The sequence below is a fragment of the Eretmochelys imbricata genome, chromosome 14 (assembly GCF_965152235.1).
Source record: "Eretmochelys imbricata isolate rEreImb1 chromosome 14, rEreImb1.hap1, whole genome shotgun sequence".
NCBI lineage: Eukaryota > Metazoa > Chordata > Testudines > Cheloniidae > Eretmochelys > Eretmochelys imbricata.
The window spans coordinates 7,287,974-7,309,521 of record NC_135585.1 but is presented as its reverse complement, the minus strand read 5'-3'; the positions used below and the strand labels follow the sequence as shown (position 1 = coordinate 7,309,521).

Here is a 21,548-nt window from a genome sequence, read left to right as displayed (position 1 = left end):
GTTGTGATGGACCTCACAAAGCCTGTTATGGCTTATGTATAGGTTGGTCTTTATTTTTTCCAATGTGCATTACTTTGCACGTATTAATATTGAATTTCATCTGCCATTTTGTTGCTCGGTCACCCAGTTTTATGAGATCATTTTGTAACTCTTTGCAGTCAGCGTTGGACTTAACCATCTCGAGCAATTTTGTATTGTCTGCAAACTTTGCCACCTCACTGTTTACCCTCTTTTCCAGATCACTGATGAAAATGTTGAACATTGCAGGCCCACGACAAATTCTTGTGTGACTCCACTATTAACCTCTTTCCACTGTAAAAATTGACCATTTATTCCTACCCTTTGTTTCCTATCTTTTAGCCAGTTACTGATGCATGAAAGTATCTTCCCTCTTATCCCATGACTGTTAACTTTGCTTAAGAGCCTTTTGGTGAGGAATCTTCTCAAAAGCTTTCTGAAAGTCCAAGTTCGCTATATCAATTAGATCACCTTTGTCCATATGCTTGCTGACACCCTCAAAGAATTCAGATAGATTGGGGAGGCATGATTTCCCTTTACAAAACCATATCTCTTGTTCATGTGATTTCTGATCCACTAAGTTTCCACAAAACTTTACTTACAAAAGTAGTCCTATTGACTTCAAAGTCACTGAAATCTCATTTTTATGTGCTTTAACCCTTCAGTGTTGATCTTAGTAAAGCCAAAAACTTATTTTAGTATTAGATTGGAATGGCACAGAAATAATAGAGCTACAGGCAATGTACAGCCAGGATGAGAAACATTTTTCCAAACTGACTTTCTAACTTCTATAATTTACTAATATTGATACTGCTGGTAATAGATTTTTAACAATGCTGTATGTGCCACGTAAGTGACATTTACTTTCCAGATCAATATAATTTTTCTATAATAAAAATAATGGAGTGGAAATTCTGAGATGAATTGTGATTTTCCCTAAAACAAAGTTTGAACAACTATTTTAAATGTTCAAAAGACTATTAGAGAATATGGTATAAGATGAATATTATAGGAATATATTGGCATAACAGCCAAAAATGTTGTATTGCTTGGTAGAAACAAAACAGAGTACAGAGAAAGTAGCACAACATAGCGCTAATGAATGCTTATTTAGCAGCCTAAGCCTGTACAATGTATAAAAAAATGTATTCTGAATACATTCTTTCCATTCATTTAGCACAAATAAATTGTTTGGTTTCACTTTTAAAAAAAAGAAATTGCAATATAATGGTCAAAATGTGGAAACTGTGAAAAATGAATGTAGTGACAATAGTTGGATGTTTTAGTAGATACCGATATGGATGAAATGGAACAAAGACTCAGAGATGGATGGAATACACATTAGAAAACAATGAAAAGCAAATTTGTGGGTTTCAGTTGTATGTATATTTGGTGCATAGAAACTGGGTTATTACAGTTTTTCTAATTTCTGCTACATCGATGAATCATTGGGATTTCTGTTGCTTAATTAGTGTTTGGGGTGACAGATGAACTGTCAAATAACTTGATTTAGGCAGAGGGATAATTGTCTGCTTACTCCTCTACTCACTATGGCTTTGATCCTGCAGGGGGCTGAGCACACACAAATGCCACTCACTTCAATGGGAGTTGAGGGAACTCAGGACTTGGCAGAATTGAGTACAATAGGAACTTTCACTTAGGCCCTGATCCTGCAATCTGGACTGATTTTTCCCTCTGTCACCCTTTGAAGCCAATAAAATTCTGTGTGGGCACAAGATTCCACCTGAATGATCAACTTTCAGGATTGGAACCTTAAGCACTAAAGAGGATGCAATTTGTTGCATTTTAGAACTCTATTTTTTTTTCTGTTTATCAAGATTTGCTACTGTATGTGAACTTTGACCGTTAAACATTTCAGGCTTTTTGGCACTTACTGATCCTCAAGTGTCTTCGCTACAAGTGGCAGAGAATGTTCATGATGTATAAGAAGTAGGACAGTTGTCACTCCAAATAAAACTATTGAATGTTCTTTCACTGCAGCATTTAAGAATTTCTTAAAGTATTTAATATGATGTGCTATTGTGAATACAATTATTTTAAATGACTAAATTTGATCAGGGACAAAACTAATCATTCACTTCAAAAAAAATGACAGGTTTCAGAGTAACAGCCGTGTTAGTCTGTATTCACAAAAAGAAAAGGAGTCCTTGTGGCACCTTAGAGACTAACCAATTTATTTGAGCATGAGCTTTCGTGAGCTACAGCTCACTTCATCAGATGCATACCGTGGAAACTGCAGCAGACTTTATATATACACAGAGAATATGAAACAATACCTCCTCCCACCCCACTGTCCTGCTGGTAATAGCTTATCTAAAGTGAGCAACAGGTTAGGCCATTTCCAGCACAAATCCAGGTTTTCTCACCCTCCACCCCCCCACACAAATTCACTCTCCTGCTGGTGATAGCCCATCCAAAGTGACAACTCTTTACACAATGTGGATGGGCTATCACCAGCAGGAGAGTGAATTTGTGTGGGGGGGTGGAGGGTGAGAAAACCTGGATTTGTGCTGGAAATGGCCTAACCTGTTGCTCACTTTAGATAAGCTATTACCAGCAGGACAGTGGGGTGGGAGGAGGTATTGTTTCATATTCTCTGTGTATATATAAAGTCTGCTGCAGTTTCCACGGTATGCATCTGATGAAGTGAGCTGTAGCTCACGGAAGCTCATGCTCAAATAAATTGGTTAGTCTCTAAGGTGCCACAAGGACTCCTTTTCTTTTTTCAAAAAAAATGTCCCTTAAAGTGGAAATCTGACAATATTAAAAATTAAAACAAAAACTTTAGATGGCATTTTCTTTTTTGAAAGACATGAAACAGCTCTCCATGTAAATTATGAAGCGACAATGGCTCTAAATTTTTAATTAATTTATAAGTACAAAAAAGATGTAAAATCCCTTTGGCATTGGTTTGGAGAAATATACTAGATACTTTCTTGTTCGGGAAAATAATGGCAGATTGAAAACATCAACTTTAGAGCAAACACTTTTATTTTGGGACATTTAAAAATCATGTCTGGTTAATCCATAATTTGAGTGGCTATCACATTGCGTATTGTATAAACATGTCCTTTACAAAAATTTTAAAAATGAAAAACATCCATATGCTGCCATATAAAGAATGAATATATGAGGCCCTTACTTTTTGAATTGACAATGAAAATTTTAAACCTTCCAAAATTTTCCTAGTGAAATTTTAATTTTCTTCTTTTAATTTCCTGGTGAAAACTATAAATTATTAAAATGCAATTATATGGAAAAGGAGTTGCATACCAAGCAGCTCTTTTTATTGTGATTTTGGAATGTAGTTTAAATTGCTTAATAGCAGTTTTATTTTTGCTGAGGTATGGCACCAGTCTTGCAAAAACTGACACATATGCTTAACTTGATGAGTTGTCCCATCCATGTAGGTAGAACCAGTGGTTCTCAACATGTGGCCTGTGGGCCACTTGCGGCCCAGTCAGCACACAGCTGCGGCCCATGTGACATCCTCAGGACCATACAGGTAGTATTGGATGCGGCCCACAATGGTAAATAGGTTGAGAACCACTGAGGTAGACCCGTTAGATCTGTGAAGCTTTTCTGTCTATGCAGATAGAATTGTAGGGTTAAGCCCAAAACTAGATAGCTATGATTTCAAAATGACAAATGCCAAAAATTATTTCTATAACAGAAATATGTATTTTAAGTAATTTAATTTTAATTTCTTCCTATATCTAACGTTATAGTACCATGTGAGTTCTGTCAGTAAATGAAATAATGTGTAGAGGTTTTTTTAATTGTACTGATACTTTCTGATATCACTTGAAAAACATCAAGATTCTGTGGCCTGCGTGGTGCAGGAGGTCGGATTAGATGATCATAATGGTCCCTTCTGACCTTAGTATCTATGATTCTATAAGAAAAATGCCCCAGGTTAATGCAAATTCCAGATGGAAAAGCTGCTTTTATTGTGCATTATGTTCTATTAGGAAGAATATTATTTATGGCTTCCTTTAATTTGTAGAATGTGTTTGAAAATCTGATAGTTTTATAAATTTAAAACAAGTGGAAATATAGGCAAAAAAAATCTGTGCTCTCTAAAAGAATCATTTTTGGAAAATTCAAAAATTTACAACAATGGAGAAGCACAGTACCCTCAACACAGGAAAAAAATTAGTTTTGCATATAGCAAAAAACAATCTATATGCTAAACTCAGATGGCTTGTTTGTTTATATAGAAACACAGATTCATCAAATGGAATGAGTCAAACCTCTGAGAGGTGCACCAGTAGGTTAGTGATTAGATACTCTGGGGGCCCAGGAGGAAAAGATATGGTATGATTTGGCTTGATCAGCCTGTTACACAAAGTCAAGGACTTCTCCTTAAGTCTTTAGCTGTGAAGGAAACCTGACTTTCCAACAGAGTATCAACTTTGTCAAGGATACCTTCATCTTGTTCCTTGATAAATTATTTGCAGAGTAGTTTGGTGTGGCAATGTAAGCTTTACTGTAGTCATTCATTCCACTGCTGGTGCAGCTTAGACATACTCCTTTTCTTTTTAACGTTTCAGACTAACACGGCTGCTACTCTAAAACCTTAGACATACTGTAGTTTTTAACCTCACAGGAATTTTAAGATGATATTATATGTAAAATCATCTACATTGAAGCAGCCCCCCTCTTTAAATCTTGAGATTGTCTCCTGTTATCCTTCAGACAGCTTTATCCTAAATAGTTTAGGCAAAGGATACAGGCTGTGGACCTTCTTACAGCTCTTGCAGAGAGTAGCTTTTTTTTTGCTTAAGGCCTAAAGATCAGTCAGCTCTCATGTACAAAGCACCCTTAGAGCGCCATGCTGGAGTTGCAAAGAAGTCAGCTCCACTGCACTTTAAGCTAAGGTCTGTGCTGTGGTCATGGTTGAGATTTTGTTCTTGACATACACGAGACTCACTTTCACTGCAGTTCTTTGTGTTGCAGGAAATTTTTCTGTTAATATGTCTTGCCTCTTTTAGGCTTCAGGATGTTTCAGGTCTTGTATTTCTATTGGAAAGAATACAGTCAGAGTGATAAATAAACTTATGCCAAAAAAGGAGGTATTTTGTTAGAAGGGGAAAAAGTGTATGCCACACCAAAATAATCCCCTATCCCCCTTTTTCCCCCCATAAAGACCATTAATGTGTATTTTCTGCTTGAAATCCCTTTAGGATTAAATGGCAGTACTGCGCTACAAAATCCTTTACTTACCAGTGAAAAAGGATGGTCTTAGCTCTTGCTTTATATAAAAAACATTTTATCTATCTATATCCTTCCTTTTAAGTCATTATTCATGTATATATTATCTCACAGACACACATACTGGGTTATAAGAAAGGATATGTGATTAATTTGAAAATGAGGAACTTTATTCTGCTAGTCTCATGTATTTTATGAGTGCATAGTTATGGAAGCGGAGTAGATAACTATATTTTGTAATGTCAACAGTTCAGTACTAAGAATTTAAGAGAAATTCATGCATCAATAAACTATACTCTAATTGTATAAATTACGGATAAATAAACCAGTATAAATAAAGGTTTTATCAGTTTCCTTTTTCTGCCAGTGGCTTTCTGTGTGACTTTTGGCAGGTCAGTCATTCTGTCCTGCCTCAGTTTATTTTTGGGAATAAAATGAGGACAATTATCCTTACTCATCTTCGTTGTTTAAAAATAAGGGAGTGGGGTACAAACTTATTTTATAAATATAAAATTAAACAAAAAAATAATAAAACCTTGAAAATGTGAAAGTGTTTCCGAATGGGCAGACAGTAGTTTAATAAATATATAATACACCTAATAATACTTGATAATTTGGTGCAAAAAAAGTTTGACCTTTTGTTGCTAGCATCAGTTCATGTTTAAACCAATTTTGCCATATATGTTTGTTACACACAGTCATAATAGCTAAGGAGAGTAGGTAATGAATTGCCGCAGAAAATGTATTATAATTGAATTTCCCCATAGGATATTACAACCTCTGGACATTCTTCCCTACAGGCCCTGTAGGAAACAGATTCTTGTTTACTTCCTTCACTGTACTGTGTCTTCTATGACATACATGCACAAGTTTAAAGTTCTTAGGATGAAATCATGTCCCCACTGAAATCAACAGGAGTTTTGCTGTTGACTTCAGTGGCGCTAGGATTTCAGCCCTAGTTTTCTTAATATATGGTAATTGTTCCTTTCTTTCCATTTCATGAACACAAAAAGATGAGGTGGGCAGCAGCATAGATTTTGAGATTGGTGGGGCATCAGTCTGCCACAAGAAGCGAAAAATGGAATGTAATAACTACTGTACATGATATTAAACTATTGGGAGGCATAATTTTAAAAGTGTGAAAATAGTATCTAATACTAAATAATGGAGACTTCCAATCGTCTATAACTTAAAAAGATAAAATCTGTTGTTCACGAGAACCAAGTGCAGTGCAGTACTTCTACAGTGATTCAGCACTTCAGTTATCCAGATGAAACACTATATGTGCAAAGAATTATTGTTTATTATTGCTTAGTCCCATGTATTAAGAGTTGAGTAAATGGCATTCAGTAGGAAGTTTACTAATTACATGGTAAAGAATTAAGTTTTGTTATGTTTCTTTTTATATGATTATTAATCATTGTGGATTAATAATTCCTTTTTTGTCTTGGTGTTATGCAGGTGTTGAAAATTTTGTCTTGAGAAAAAAATAAATTGCCCTACTTTATTTGTTCTAACTTTGAAGTTAGAATTTACAGTTTACCCCTCACCCCACCCATCCCCACACACACACTCACTGAAAAAAATCTGGCAAGTGAACATAGAGGTTTTGGCAAATATCCCAAAAACACTGATGTACATTAAACCTTCAAGATGCCACCTCTGGCCTGAAGGTGATTAGTCCAGTGACGACAAGCAAACAGTGATCAATAGGAGTTCAAAGTATCTCTGAGCCCCAGGCACAAAATAACATGGCTGATCTACATAGTGATATGTTTATATATCGGATAATTAAACAGATATAACAGATTGTACTACTTCTGCAAATTCATGTGAAAAAAAATAGTGGCAGGATAAATGCTGGGATTGTGACATGAAAAATTTGGGAAGCACCTAGATAACTGATACTTATGGCAGTAATAGGATGGCCACTAAGAGGTTACATTATGAACTGCATTACTTCAGATTTCTGAAACTGCCTTTCTGGAAATGGAGAGACAAGGTGGGTGAGGTAACATCTTTTATTGGACCAGCTTCTCTTGGTAAGAGACACCAGCTTTCAAGTTTACACAGAACTCCTACATTTCTGAAAATGCTTTACGGTGGTGTGATGACATAATTGTTTGCTGTTGATGAGTTTTTGAAAATAGGAAGAAAGGAAAGTCTGCCTAGGCACTTAAAAGCTGTTCTGTTGGTATCACCCTCCATGGCTTTAAATAACAGGGGCAGCACAGATGTTTGACATCAGTAATGTTTACATGGCCTTAGGGTTTAATTGCTTCATAGTCTCTGTGAGGAGAATAAACAATGACAGAAACCCAAAGGAATGATACTCAGGCTATGGCAATGGATAAATTTCACACTTCATTGCAAACTTTTCAGCTATGGATAAATATCTACTCAAAAATTAAGTTATTTTTCTATCTCAGGGATCGTGCATCATGTACTTTCTGTTCTAAGCTATCTCTTAATTAGGAATAAGGAGATGAATTCATATGTAAGCTGTTAGTGTACATGGACATCAGTACATAAACCAACAATTGCTTTTCTGATGAAGATGAATGCACTGAGGTCTAAATTATTTTCATCTGCTTTCTTTCTGAAACACATGAAAGGGTTACCATGACATTGTTTGTATAATATTTTGTGTTTGCAATATATATTAGACCTATAAAGTATAACACAATTTAAGACACAGAAACTGATGGTAGATGAGAGGAGCTGGCACGGAAATACAGTCAGCTATCACCAGGAAGTTAAGTTTAATTTAGTGATAGGAGATGAACATGCTAGTAAGTAAACGTTGCAGTTAACTTGACTCATTTAAGCACATTTTAAATTTCAGAGATATTCCTTTCTTTAAGTAGATAAGAGTATTTGAAATTTAGGGGAAAAGCCTCTTCTCTTGCTCCCACCTGCCTCATGCACGCTTAGCCCAGGGACCCAAGACACTGGGATGCAAGCTGCAGGGAAGGTTCAGGTCCTGGCCCTGCATAGCAGAGACTCATGGCCAGGACTGCAAAGAGGAGGATGAGCCCTGTCCACAAGGTGCCTCTGAACAGTTCCTTACCATGGATGCACCTTTGAGACTAACAAATTTATTTGAGCATAAGCTTTCGTGAGCTACAGCTCACTTCATCGGATGCATCCAATGAAGTGAGCTGTAGCTCACGAAAGCTTATGCTCAAATAAATTTGTTAGTCTCCAAGGTGCCACAAGTCCTTCTTTTCTTTTTGCGGATACAGACTAACACAACTGCTACTCTGAAACTTACCATGGATGGTTCCACATTCCTGGCTGGTGAGTGAAACAGCAGGGCCGTGACAGCAGAGCTGCAGAGGGCTTCCTGCATGATTGTGGGGCTGGTGACAACCAACCTCTGCAGGTGCAAGGTGTGGGGAGGTCTGAGCACAGACCCTGCTGCTGAACAGCTTGTTCTCATGGACCGAGTCATTCAGCAGCGGGTTGGTCTCCCTGTACCCAGGGACTCATCCTACTCTCTGTAGTCCTGGCCAGGGGTGTCTGCTCTGCCTCCCCGGGGTCTCAGCCTTCCCTGCTGTTTGCGCCTGCTGGAATCAGGTGTTACTGGCCCTGTCGCAACACAGGGAGCCCTCTGCAGCTCTGCTCTCATTTTCCCTCTCCCTCATTGCTATGACTGCAGGGCTAGTGACACCCAATCCCTCAGGTGCAAGGTGTGGGGGAGGCTGCATGACACCTGTTACCAATTGATTTTTTTTCTGGTTGATTTCAATGTCGTGGCAAAATAGAGGTTTGCCAACAAATATAAATTGAATCCTGCCAAACCTATCTATATGACTGACCTGTATGCCATTATGCCAATCTTTGTGTCATCCTTAAATTTTATATTTACCAAATCGTTGATAAAAGTGTGTCGGGGTAAAAGTTCATCCCTGCTCTAAGGCTTGCCCCAGGCATATACACAATTTAAAATCCTATTCAAGCCCTTAGAATAGGACATACGAAGGACTTAAGTGGTGTATAGTCTTTGTACTGGCCTACTGTGCAGCTCTATGTAAGTGAAAAGCTGGCAGTAATTCTAAAATTTTAATATTTTTACTGAGATTTTTACTGAGATATGTTTATCACATTAAACAGTTGAGTTAATGGTTTCAAAATGGCTGTGGAAGATAATACAGCTGTACTTATGCCTCATGGACATAGAACTGAATATCAAACTCATAATCTTAAATATTATTACCACAATTTTTCCAACAAGTCAGTATGAATGCAGGATTAGTCTCACTTCAAAGATAAACTTAAAAATAAAACCACCCTTCCCTGACAAAATAAAATCTTGATACCCTTAATTATTAAAATATATTGCACCTTAAAAACTTGGTAATTGAATATTTGAAACATAGGTTCCCTATTTTACTTTTGTGTCTGATGTGGAGTTCCCCAGTATCGGGTGACGACATCACACAAGTTGTCAGCAGAGCAGGCAAGTCAGAAAAACACTGGAATTTTAAAAAGCACCTAATGAAGTCAGGCACCCTTCTGCCAATGCGAGTTGGGCATCTAACTTTTGAAAATTCCACCTTCTCTGCACTGTTTGGCTAATGTTGTAAATGAAATGGAGAAAGCTGAGTATTTGGGACTTGTCAGGGAGGAATAGTTTAACCATTTTGTCTAAAATGGAAAAGGATTTGGAAACTTTAGTCTACCTAAGGTAATTTAAGTGTTTCTATAAAAAGAAAAGGAGTACTTGTGGCATGTTAGAGATGAACACATTTATTAGAGCATAAGCTTTCGTGAGCTACAGCTCACTTCATCGGATACATACAGTGGAAAATATAGTGTGGAGATTTTATATACACAGAGAACATGAAGCAATGGGTGTTACCATACAGACTGTAACAAGAGTGATCAGGAAAGGTGAGCTATTACCAGCAGGAGAGCGGGGGGTCGGGGGGAACCTTTTGTAGTGATAATCAAGGTGGGCCATTTCTAGCACTTTACAAGAACAGTAGGAGGGGAAATAGTTTTACTTTGTGTAATGACACATCCACTCCCAGTCTTTATTGAAGCCTAAGTTAATTGTATCCAGTTTGCAAATTAATTCCAATTCAGCAGTCTCTCGTTGGAGTCTGTTGAAGAATTGCCACTTTTAAGTCTGTAATCGAGTGACCAACGAAATTGAAGTGTTCTCCGACTGGTTTTTGAATGTTATAATTCTTGACGTCTGATTTGTGTCCATTTATTCTTTTATGTAGAGACTGTCCAGTTTGGCCACTGTACATGGCAGAGGGGCATTGCTGGCACATGATGGCATATATCACATTGGTAGATGTGCAGGTGAACGTGTGGCTGATGTGATTAGGCCCTATGATGGTGTCCCCTGAATAGATATGTGGACACAGTTGGCAACAGGCTTTGTTGCAAGGATAGGTTCCTGGGTTAGTGGTTCTGTTGTGTGGTGTGTGGTTGCTGGTGAGTATTTGCTTCAGGTTGGGGGGCTGTCTGTACGCAAGGACTGGCCTGTCTCCCAAGATCTGTGAGAGTGATGGGTCGTCCTTCAGGATAGGTTGTAGATCCTTGATGATGCGTTGGAGAGGTTTTAGTTGGGGGCTGAAGGTGATTGGCTAGTGGCGTTCTGTTGTTTTCTTTGTTGGGCCTGTCCTGTCGTAGGTAACTTCTGGGTACTCTTCTGGCTCTGTCAATCTGTTTCTTCACTTCAGCAGGTGGGTATTGTAGTTGTAAGAATGCTTGATAGAGATCTTGTAGGTGTTTGTCTCTGTCTGAGGGGTTGGAGCATTTGCGGTTGTGTTGTAGAGCTTTGCTGTAGACAATGGATCGTGTGGTGTGGTCTGGATGAAAGCAGGAGGCATGTAGGTAAGTATAGCGGTCAGTAGGTTTCCGGTATAGGATGGTGTTCGTGTGACCATCGCTTATTAGCACCGTAGTGTCCAGGAAGTGGATCTCTTGTGTGGTTTGGTCCAGGCTGAGGTTGATGGTGGGATGGAAATTGTTGAAATCATGGTGGAATTTCTCAAGGGCTTCTTTTCCATGGGTCCAGATTATGAAGATGTCATCAATGTAGTGCAAGTAGAGTAGGGGCATTAGGGGACGGGAGCTGAGGAAGCGTTGTTCTAGGTCAGCCATAAAAATGTTGGCATACTATGGGGCCATGCGGTTACCCATAGCAGTGCTGCTGATTTGAAGGTATACATTGTCCCCAAATGTGAAATAGTTATGGGTGAGGACAAAGTCACAAAGTTCAGCCACCAGGTTTGCTGTGACATTATCGGGGATACTGTTCCTGATGGCTTGTAGTCCATCTTTGTGTGGAATGTTGGTGTAGAGGGCTTCTACATCCATAGTGGCCAGGATGGTGTTTTCAGGAAGTTCACCGATGGATTGTAGTTTCCTCAGAAAGTCAGTGGTGTCTTGAAGATAGCTGGGAGTGTTGGTAGCGTAGGGCCTGAGGAGGGAGCCTACATAGCCAGACAGTCCTGCTGTCAGGGTGCCAATGCCTGAGATGATGGGGCGTCCAGGATTTCCAGGTTTATGGATCTTGGGTAGCAGATAGCATACCCCAGGTTGGGGTTCCAGGGGTGTGTCTGTGCGGATTTGTTCTTGTGCTTTTTCAGGGAGTTTCTTGAGCAGATGGTATAGTTTCTTTTGGTAACCCTCAGTGGGATCAGAGGGTAATGGCTTGTAGAAAGTGGTGTTGGAGAGCTGCCGAGCAGCCTCTTGTTCATATTCTGACCTATTCGTGATGACGACAGCACCTCTTTTGTCAGCCTTTTTCATTATGATGTCAGAGTTGTTTCTGAGGCTGTGGATGGCATTGTGTTCTGCACGGCTGAGGTTATGGGGCAAGTGATGTTGCTTTTCCGCAATTTCAGCCCGTGCATGTCGGCTGAAGCACTCAGTGTAGAAGTCCAGTCTGTTTCCACCTTCAGGAGAAGTCCACCCAGAATCCTTCTTTTTGTAGGGTTGGTAGGAAGGTCTCTGTGGGTTAGTATGTTGTTCAGAGGTGTGCTGGAAATATTCTTTGAGTCGGAGATGTTGAAAATAGGATTCTAGGTCACCACAGAACTGTATCGTGTTCGTGGGGGTGAAGGGGCAGAAGGAGAGGCCCTGAGATAGGACAGATTCTTCTGCTGGGCTAAGGGTATAGTTCAATAGATTAACAAAATTGCTGGGAGGGTTAAGGGAACAACTGTTGTGGGCCCTTGTGGCGTGTAGTAGTTTAGGTAGTTTAGTGTCCTTTTTCTCTTGTAGAGAAGCAAAGTGTGTGTTGTAAATGACTTGTCTAGTTTTTGTAAAGTTCAGCCATGAGGAAGTTTGTGTGGAAGGTTGGTTTTTTATGAGAGTATCTAGTTTTGAGAGCTCATTCTTAATCTTTCCTTGTTTGCTTTAGAGGATGTTGATCAGGTGGTTCCACATTTTCTTTGATAGTGTGTGGCACAAGCTGTCAGCATAGTGTTTCTGTCCTTGAGTAATGAGCCTTCTCTCTCTTATTTTGAGCAAGGATTTTCAGAGTTTTTCATACCATATATCTGGATACATTCTTCACTAGTCCTCTCCAGATGAGTTTAGAATCCTTTTCTGCAAAGAAGTGCCAGGTCCTGTTATACTTGAAAGGAAACTCCGCTGGAATTCATACATTGAGCTACAATGCACTCTTGCTAATTGGAGAAAACTGGCTGCCAGTGAGAGGGCATATTTAACATACATGTGGTACAAGTGCATATTATGAAATGTCTAAGCATTTGATTATCTTGAGAATACAAGAGTCTGTGATACTTGGAAAATGAGGGGAATAGATTTCCTTTCCTTTGGATTAGACATCAGTCCACCCATCTGTGTTGAAAAGAGTTGGATCTGCTGGCAAAAGACTTGGAGATGTTTTCTGGCATAGTAGCTTATATAGGACTGCAGACCTATTTTGGGCTTTGGGTTAGATGTCCTGCTTAGGCATAGTACAGTTAGATGTATTGGTACTTAAATGTGGAGAGTCCTTGATGGAAGGGCTTACTGCCCTTGCCTCTCCTACTTTCAGCTGTTGACAGGATCTGTTGCCCATAGGGTTTTCTTGTTAAGTTCAGTGCAGTAAAGTTGTGATCTTTTGGCATGTGGATGTTTAAAAATATCTATATTGATATAGCTATGTGTTATAGTGAACTGATAGCAATGTATTTGTATTAAACATGTATGTTTGTATACGTAAAATAAATTAGATCAATTCTTGAAATACTGTGTTTATATAAACCAAAGAAAATACAGAAAAATAAATTTAATGAATAATGAATTTGATTCTTTGTCACGGGGTGCTCCACTCACTGCCAATATGGTGCCTCCTCCTGATCACTCTGGGATTAGCTCTTGAGGCCAGTGCCCCATCTGCAGTTTGCACGCCATCACTCTGGTCTGCAGCTCCTCTCGCTCCAGGACCTGCAGCATCTTCTTTGTCACTTAGCCCTTTGGCTTGGTCACTCAGTGTTCCCATTCTGGGGTCTGTCCATCAACAGTCCTAGGCAGTCTTCCCATTCACTGCCCCAGTGCCACTCCCTCAGTGGCTGGTGGGGAAACTTGGGCCTGCCCTCTGCTCCAGGTTCCTTGTCCAGGGACCTTCAGCTCAACAGTTCTGGGCTTCCTTTCTCTGCCCTCAATGCTCCTTCCCTGGACTGCTTTCTACACTCTGGTTCCCCTTCTGTGTCTGGTTGTACCAGCTCCAAGAACCCTCTCCCCAGGGAGTGACTGCCTTTTCTCAGCAGCTGACCCAGTCTGTAGCTACCTTCCTGGCTTTATAGGTCCCGCCTGTTGCTGCACGGATGAGCCTGTTCCTAATTAGCTGCCTCCAGCCAAAAGACTCCCTGTTTAAAGCCTAATTAGCTGATTGGGCACACCTGGCCCAATTCTGCTCTTCAAGGCTCGTGTGGGATCTCAATCATATTCTTGTATATAATACAGTTTATCCATCATGTCTTAGTGAAACACAAGAGGCCAGATCTTTGGTCCAGCCAAGCTGTGCAGGAGCTGAGGGTGGAGGGAAGGTGGCTGGGATCCTGTATTCAGCTGTCTGAGGAGCGTGGTGGCAATTCACCATCTCTTAGAACAGCTTAAATGTTGGTCTAAGGTGTGCTAGTGGGAACAGTCCAGTAGAGAACATTCTGCTGGCCAGCCATCGTCACCCATACCCCATCCTGATGTGTCACTTATGAACAAAGGAGGTTGTAGGGTTGATTATGCTGGGGGAAGCTTTCTGGCTGCATCACTCCCTGAGCAGCAGAAGTAACTAGTTTTAAGTGGGAGAGCTATAGTATGGTCCAAAGTATCATTGGTCATTTTAGAAAGATTTTTGGTAAAGAGCTATGATATATGGAGATACATTTTTATTATGGCCTTTGAGAAGCATTGTCAGAATTGTATGAGAGATTTAAATTATCATGTTGTCGTCTTACGTGAACAACTTGGCCTGTTTACAATGAACAGCAATATCATTGGTATGTTACATGCAAGCTTTTAAATAAACTATAATAAACAAATAAAAAGGCAAAAACAAGATATTTCCAGCTTGCTGATTTTCCAGCAATAATCTTAATGATTTTGTAAGTAAAAGAATCTTTAAAAAAGGAAGTGTGTACGGAATATAAGATCTGTGAATAATAGAAACCTACAAAAATAAACATGAGTGAGAGATGAAGGAAATCCGTTGTATAAATTGGAGAAACACCTGCCTAATAAATACGAGCTTTTAGCATGATTTATGTGTATTATCACAAATATTAAAACTTTCTTTTCACACTGTTTTGTTTAAAAATATAATTTTAGCTTTTTGGACAGTGATCGTCGTTTCTTTCACCAGCTAAAATCTTCTACAATTTTTTTAAACAGTGGGTGCAGATTGAAACTGTTAATATTTGTATGAAATAAATGGTATGAAAACACTTAAAAAACTGTACCTGAATTTTTTTGTATTGTTTATCGAGTAGCAAACCCTCTGCCCCCCAAGCAAAAGACTAGTTTTCTAATTATGGAAAGTAAATAATCACTGAAGGGCCTTAATATAATTTTATTCTGAAAGTCAATTAATAACTGTGAGATACTTTTTCCTTTAAAGCTGGAGATGAAAACAAAAATAATGGAAGCTAAATTTCATGAAGAAAAGCTTAAATTACAGCAGAAGCATGATGCTGATGTTCAGAAGGTAAGAAATGTTTGGATGTTACTTCTGAGGGATGTACAGTTCATGAATCTGTATACTATCGAATATGCTCCTAATAAATAATTCAGAGCTGAATTTAATTTCTTTAGCTTTTTCAGATTAACATTCATTTTCCTTTAAAATAAGATTTTGTTGTTTGTTGCAGTTTGCAAAAATTGATTTGAAAGGGAGATCTCCAATACTGGCATGAACTTGGAAAAGGAAAAGGTCTCTGTGAAAAGTTATTGTATGTGCTATGTGATGATACTGCAAATATGGGGGTTTGAAGAACATTTTTTTGCTTCACAACCCAGCAACTTTTGCGGCTTCATCTGATAGTGAAGCTGGAAACCCTGTGATTTTATCATTAACCAAGACCACCTTCGGATTATTGTTCTGGAAGCTCCAGCTTTAACTCTAGCATTGTGTTTGTAAATTTGTATCCCTTGGCTTTTATTGGTTTTAGTCTAAAGTTCAGTGTCCCTTGAACATTTTCTTTTCATTTTAATTGTTTAAATGAGTCTCCCAAATGCATTTGTTTATCCGCACGGTAACCGGACCTTGGTTTCCCTGTTTTATTTTTGACGCTGTGGTTGAAAAAGTAGGCTGGTTTAATAAGAAGAGTGGCAACCTGTTGAACACGCTCACACTTCAGCTCACCCTTAATTCATCAAACTTTTGTTTTACTTTTGATTCTGCACCGCAATAAACTGTCACCTAATAATGGTGACTTTGGGCTACGTAGGGTTTCTTCTGACTGTGTTGCAAAGCATCACTTTGCAAATGATTTAAAAAGACTGTCATCGCCTTTATTGTTTATCTCAGTATCGTGCTTTTTATACATAAGGTCACATCCTCTGAGATACTCAGTGCTTCTTCCAAGGTGCTGATCGCCCTTAATTTCCAAGGAGTTAATGGGAGTTGAGAGCTCAGTACCTCACAGGATGAGATTCGTGGGGCCTTATCCAAATTTAGGCTTAGCATTACTGAGTTTCTCAGTTTTGTTTTTCAAAACTGAGTCACAGGCTTGGAGGAAGTCAGTTGACACAACACTATGACACATCAAAGACTCCCATAAAGGATGTTAATATTTGGTCAGGTGCATATTTGACTCATCTGTTCTGAAAGCTTGTAAGTGTAACCAGCTAGTGAAGATGAGAGTCTAAAGGAAACAGCTTTGTAAGAATAAGGAATAGTTGAGATGCTTTCTCATCTCCTTAGTTGTTGTTTTTTTCAAACTGCTGTCAAGGTTCCATCTTTTGAAGTTGTTTTATCATGTTGGATATGTTTCAGAAGAAGTTCAATAGTGTTGCATTAATTCTTTAATCACAAGATTATTTAATGTAGGAGAGAGTAACATTCTGTTTTGGGGTGGCAGTGTTCTGCTTGATGTGAGGTTTTTAGGATTACTATAAAATGTTTTAACGTTAACTGAAACATAAATGTTAAGTTTAACGTTCAGTTTATAATATTCATTAAAATAGTGTCTTAAACTGCATCCAGAAGCATGAGAACTTACATAAATATACATCTTTTTATTTTAATATTCAGATTAGACAGTACTATAAATTTAGTTTGCCTGTACAATTTCAATGATAAGTATATTTTTATAAATACAGAGGTGTTTGTATTTTTATAAATACAAATACCTATATAGGATTGTCTTTTGCTGTCAACATATCAAGACAACTAAAGTTTAAATCTTTTTTATGAGAATGTGGAAAGAAAAAAAGAGTAAAATTTTTTTTAAAAATAGTCTTGAGGTTTAAGGAAAGGAAGGAAGTCCAGATGAGAGGCTTCCATATCCCTACATATCTGTTGCTTTCCTTCTGTGGCTTGCCTCCAACATTAGTGCTCTCTTGGGATGGCCAGATTCATTCAGTGGAGGCAGGGAAGAAGGTTGAGATATCAGTGCAAGGAGTAAAGATCAGCAAAGGTGGGACTGAGAAAGCAAATTATGCTAATGAGTCTGATAGGATCAAAGTACTTGACTGGACAGAGAGAACTGGTGATTTTCTGAAGGATCAGAGTATAGAGATATAATGTTTATGTATAACCAAATACTGGTTATGGACAATGAAGATAGACAAAAAGTTGTCTTTGCCTTTGGATTGTAGATTCCAGTGTACATAGAACACCATAGTAAATCTCCATTAGAGCGTACTGCCTTTGGAAGGACCCACAAAACATAGTAAAGGAATTGCAAGCAAATATATAAATAGTTTCAGAGGTAAGATAATGGGAGAGGGAGTTTTTAATGAGTTATTTAGGGTACAGGCAGATGTATTGCTGGGAGTGAAAAAGAAAACAACTGAATGCTATTAAAGGTGTCAGACATGGAGAGGAAGTTGGAGTGGGTCATCAGTGTGCACACTATATCCCCATAGAGAATGTAGTACTACCAAAAGACAGGGTAAGGCCCAAAAATGCTACCCTTGCTTTTACTTTTGGAATAACCAATTATATTTTTTTTGAGTGACACAGCAGGGTCACTTGGGACAATGTCTTACAGTATTTTAAAATAAAAGAAAAAAATTGTTTACCCACTGAATGCCGAAGTGTTAATTCTTTTATAAAGAAAACATTGCATCTTACTTTTTCTTCCCTGTGTTTGTGGTCTTTCCTTGGTGGGATCCCAGAGGGATTAACTGAGCGTTTATCAATAAAATTTATGCTTACATTCTTGGATTGTCTTCAACACTATTAAATTTACTGTTACATTATATTGTATTGGGGCTGAGACAAAGGAACAGTCAGCATGGATTCACCAAGGGCAAGTCATGCCTGACTAATCTAATTGCCTTCTATGACAAGATAACTGGTTCTGTGGATGAAGGGAAAGCAGTGGACGTGTTGTTCCTTGACTTTAGCAAAGCTTTTGACACTGTCTCCCACAGTATTCTTGCCAGCAAGTTAAAGACGTATGGGCTGGATGAATGGACTATAAGGTGGATAGAAAGCTGGCTAGATTGTCGGGCTCAACGGGTCGTGATCAATGGCTCCATGTCTACTTGGCAGCCGGTATCAAGCGGAATGCCCCAAGGGTCGGTCCTGGGGCCGGTTTTGTTCAATATCTTCATTAATGATCTGGAGGATGGTGTGGATTGCACCCTTGGCAAGTTTGCAGATGACACTAAACTGGGAGAAGAGGTAGATACACTGGAGGGTAGGGATAGGATACAGAGGGCCCTAGACAAATTAGACGATTGGGCCAAAAGAAATCTGATGAGGTTCAACAAGGACAAGCGCAGAGTCCTGCACTTAGGACGGAAGAATCCCATACACCGCTACAGACTAGGGACCGAATGGCTAGGCAGCAGTTTTGCGGAAAAGGACCTAGGGGTTACAGTGGATGAGAAGCTGGATGTGAGTCAACAGTGTGCCGTTGTTGCCAAGAAGGCCAGTGGCATTTTGGGCTGTATAAGTAGGGGCATTGCCAGCAGATCGAGGGACGTGATCGTTCCCCTCTATTCGACACTGGTGAGGCCTCATCTGGAGGACTGTGTCCAGTTTTTGGCCCCACACTACAAGAAGGAGGTGGAAAAATTGGAAAGAGTCCAGTGGAGGACAACAAAAATTATTAGGGGACTGGAACACATGACTTATGAGGAGAGGCTGAGGGAACTGGGGATGTTTAGTCTACAGAAGAGAAGAATGAGGGGGGATTTGATAGCTGCTTACAACTACCTGAAAGGGGGTTCCAAAGAGGATGGCTCTAGGCTGTTTTCAGTGGTAGCAGATGACAGAACGAGGAGTAATGGTCTCAAGTTGCAGTGGGGGAGATTTAGGTTGGATATTAGGAAAAACTTTTTCACGAGGAGGGTGGTGAAACACTGGAATGCATTACCTTGGGAGGTGGTGGAATCTCCTTTCTTAGAAGTTTTTAAGGTCAGGCTTGAGAAAGCGCTGGCTGGGATGATTTAATGGGGGATAGGTCCTGCTTTGAGCAGGGGATTGGACTAGATGACCTTCTGAGGTCCCTTCCAACCCTGATATTCTATGATTCTATGAAAGATGCTGGGTCTAGTGGTTGAAGCAGGAGTAAGAGTTGGGGAGTCAACCCAAGGGTCGGAGCCAGAGTCAGAGCTAAAGGTTTTAGCTAGAGCAGGAGTGGGCAAACTTTTTGGCCCCAGGGCCACATTGGGTACAGAAATTGTATGGAGGGCTGGGTAGGGAAGGCTCGGGGAGGCTATGCCTCCCCAAACATCGAGGCGTGGGCTGGCCCCCACTCCTATCCAACCCCCCCCCGCTCCCCACCCCTGACTGCCCCCCGGGACTCCTGCATCCTATCCAAACACCTCTGCCCCCGACCATCCCCCTGGGATGCCCATCCCCTATCCAATTTCCCCTGCTCCCCACCCCTTGACCACCTCTGGGACCCCCACCCCTATCCAATCTCCCCTGCTCCCCACCCCCTGACCGCTACCCTGGGGCCTCCTTGCCCCCTATCCAACCCTCCCTGCTCTCCGCGCCCTACGTTACCTGTGGGGTGGGGGAAAGGGGGGCTCAGTCCTTTCCCTTTGCATTTCCCCTGCTCGTTGGGCTGCTCTCCCTGGCAGTCAGGTAGGGCTCGCTCCCTGTCTGGGCTTGGCTGCTGGGGATAGGGGCCAAGCATGCTGGAGGTGGAGTGGGGCCATGGTTTGCTCTGCCCCTGTCCCTGGCAGCAGGGCCCAGGCCCCTTGACCATCCCCCTGCAACCTCCCCTGCTCCTCGCCTCCCCCTCCTGTCCCCCCTGCCTTGGAACTCCCCCTGACAGCACCGCCCTGGAGCACCAGGTCTGGCAGCGCTATAGCCGTGCTGCCTGGCCGGAGCTGCAGCCACGCTGCCCAGGTGCTGGGGGAACTGTGACTGTGAGGGAGGCAGGGTGGGAGGGGAGCAAAAGAGGAGGGGCAAGGGGCTAGCCTTAGCCCCGGTCACCACGCTGCCGGGGAGTTCGGCTGGCTCCTCTGCAAGCCTGTCCTGACCCCGCTCCCTGGCAGGAGCTCAAGGGCCAGAGGGAAGGGTCCTGTGGGCTGGATGTGGCCCGTGGGCCATAGTTTGCCCCTCTCTGTGCTAGAGTCCGAGAATCAAGCCAAGGAGTTGGAGTATTAAGCCAAGTGTCAGAGCCAGATTCAGAGACTGGGGGCAAGAATCAAGAACAGAACAGGATGACAGGAACAGGAACAGGTCCAGGAAGCAGGAACCAGGGCCAAGGTTAGAAGGCAGGATTCAGGAGTCAGGCAAGAAGGCAGGGTCCAGTGTAGCAGCCAGGTAGAACCCAGTTGTATGGACAACTTCCTCTGGATTTAAATAGGCATGTCAATCAGAGCTCAGTGTGTTCCTCCAGTCAGACCCAGTTCCTCCAGTCAGACTCTCTGATGTAACTTCAGGTTTCATGGTCTTTTCTGCTCAGTTGGTTAGTAGTGAGCTACTGGGTGGGAGCAGGCAGGTGACAATCAATTGGGAACTCTGTGGACCAAGGTTCAAGACCTGTGAAATCTTGATGCTTTGTGAAGATCATTCTTTTTCAGAATCAGTTATTTGTCTGTGTAACATTTTCTCTTTCTCTTTACTTTTTCTTTGTTAATAAGGACATTTACAATAAAATAGTATTTTTGTTCCTGAGAAGTTCATATCCTGCTGTTGCCTGCTTCCCATCTGAATTCATCCTCTGTTTATAACCATTGTAGTTGGTTACTGTGGAAATGATAATGTCACACTTTTCCTTACTTCCATGAGGCCAGAGCATCTCTTGACTGCGCAAAACTCTTCCACTGTTATATATCCACATATATGATATTGTTTTTTGGTTGTGGGTTATATTTTTCTTTGCAAGCACAGGTTTGTTAAAGTGTTGTGAATTTCTACTACAGATTTTGGATAGAAAGAATAATGAAACTGAGGTATTGAAGACCCTCTACAAAACTAAACAGAATGAAGCTGAGGAGACTATTAGGAAGCTAGAGAAGAAAGGTGATACTGTGAGAATTTTTTTTTTGCTTTCTATTTTTGTGTAGTGGTACTATATACATTAATGACTAAGGGCCGCATTTTACCTTTAGGTACACATGTTCAACTCCTGTTGAATTGCAGTAGGAGTTGTGTGCATAAGTTTGCTGGCAAAGAGTGGCCGTAATTTGTC

The 21,548-nt window shown here is 40.5% G+C and overlaps 1 protein-coding gene across 5 annotated transcripts in view; it reads left to right on the top strand.

Moving 5' to 3' along the window:
- The window catches only part of CEP112 (centrosomal protein 112), a 301,926-nt gene that overhangs the window by 53,200 nt on the left and 227,178 nt on the right, over positions 1–21,548 (top strand). For 4 of the 5 annotated variants that reach the window (XM_077833092.1, XM_077833094.1, XM_077833091.1 and 1 more), the window contains 2 exons: positions 15,344–15,430; positions 21,280–21,379. In XM_077833092.1, the coding sequence (XP_077689218.1) occupies positions 15,344–15,430; positions 21,280–21,379 (187 nt within the window). The remainder of the gene's footprint in view (positions 1–15,343; positions 15,431–21,279; positions 21,380–21,548) is intronic. The other variant, XM_077833093.1, reaches the window with a different exon arrangement.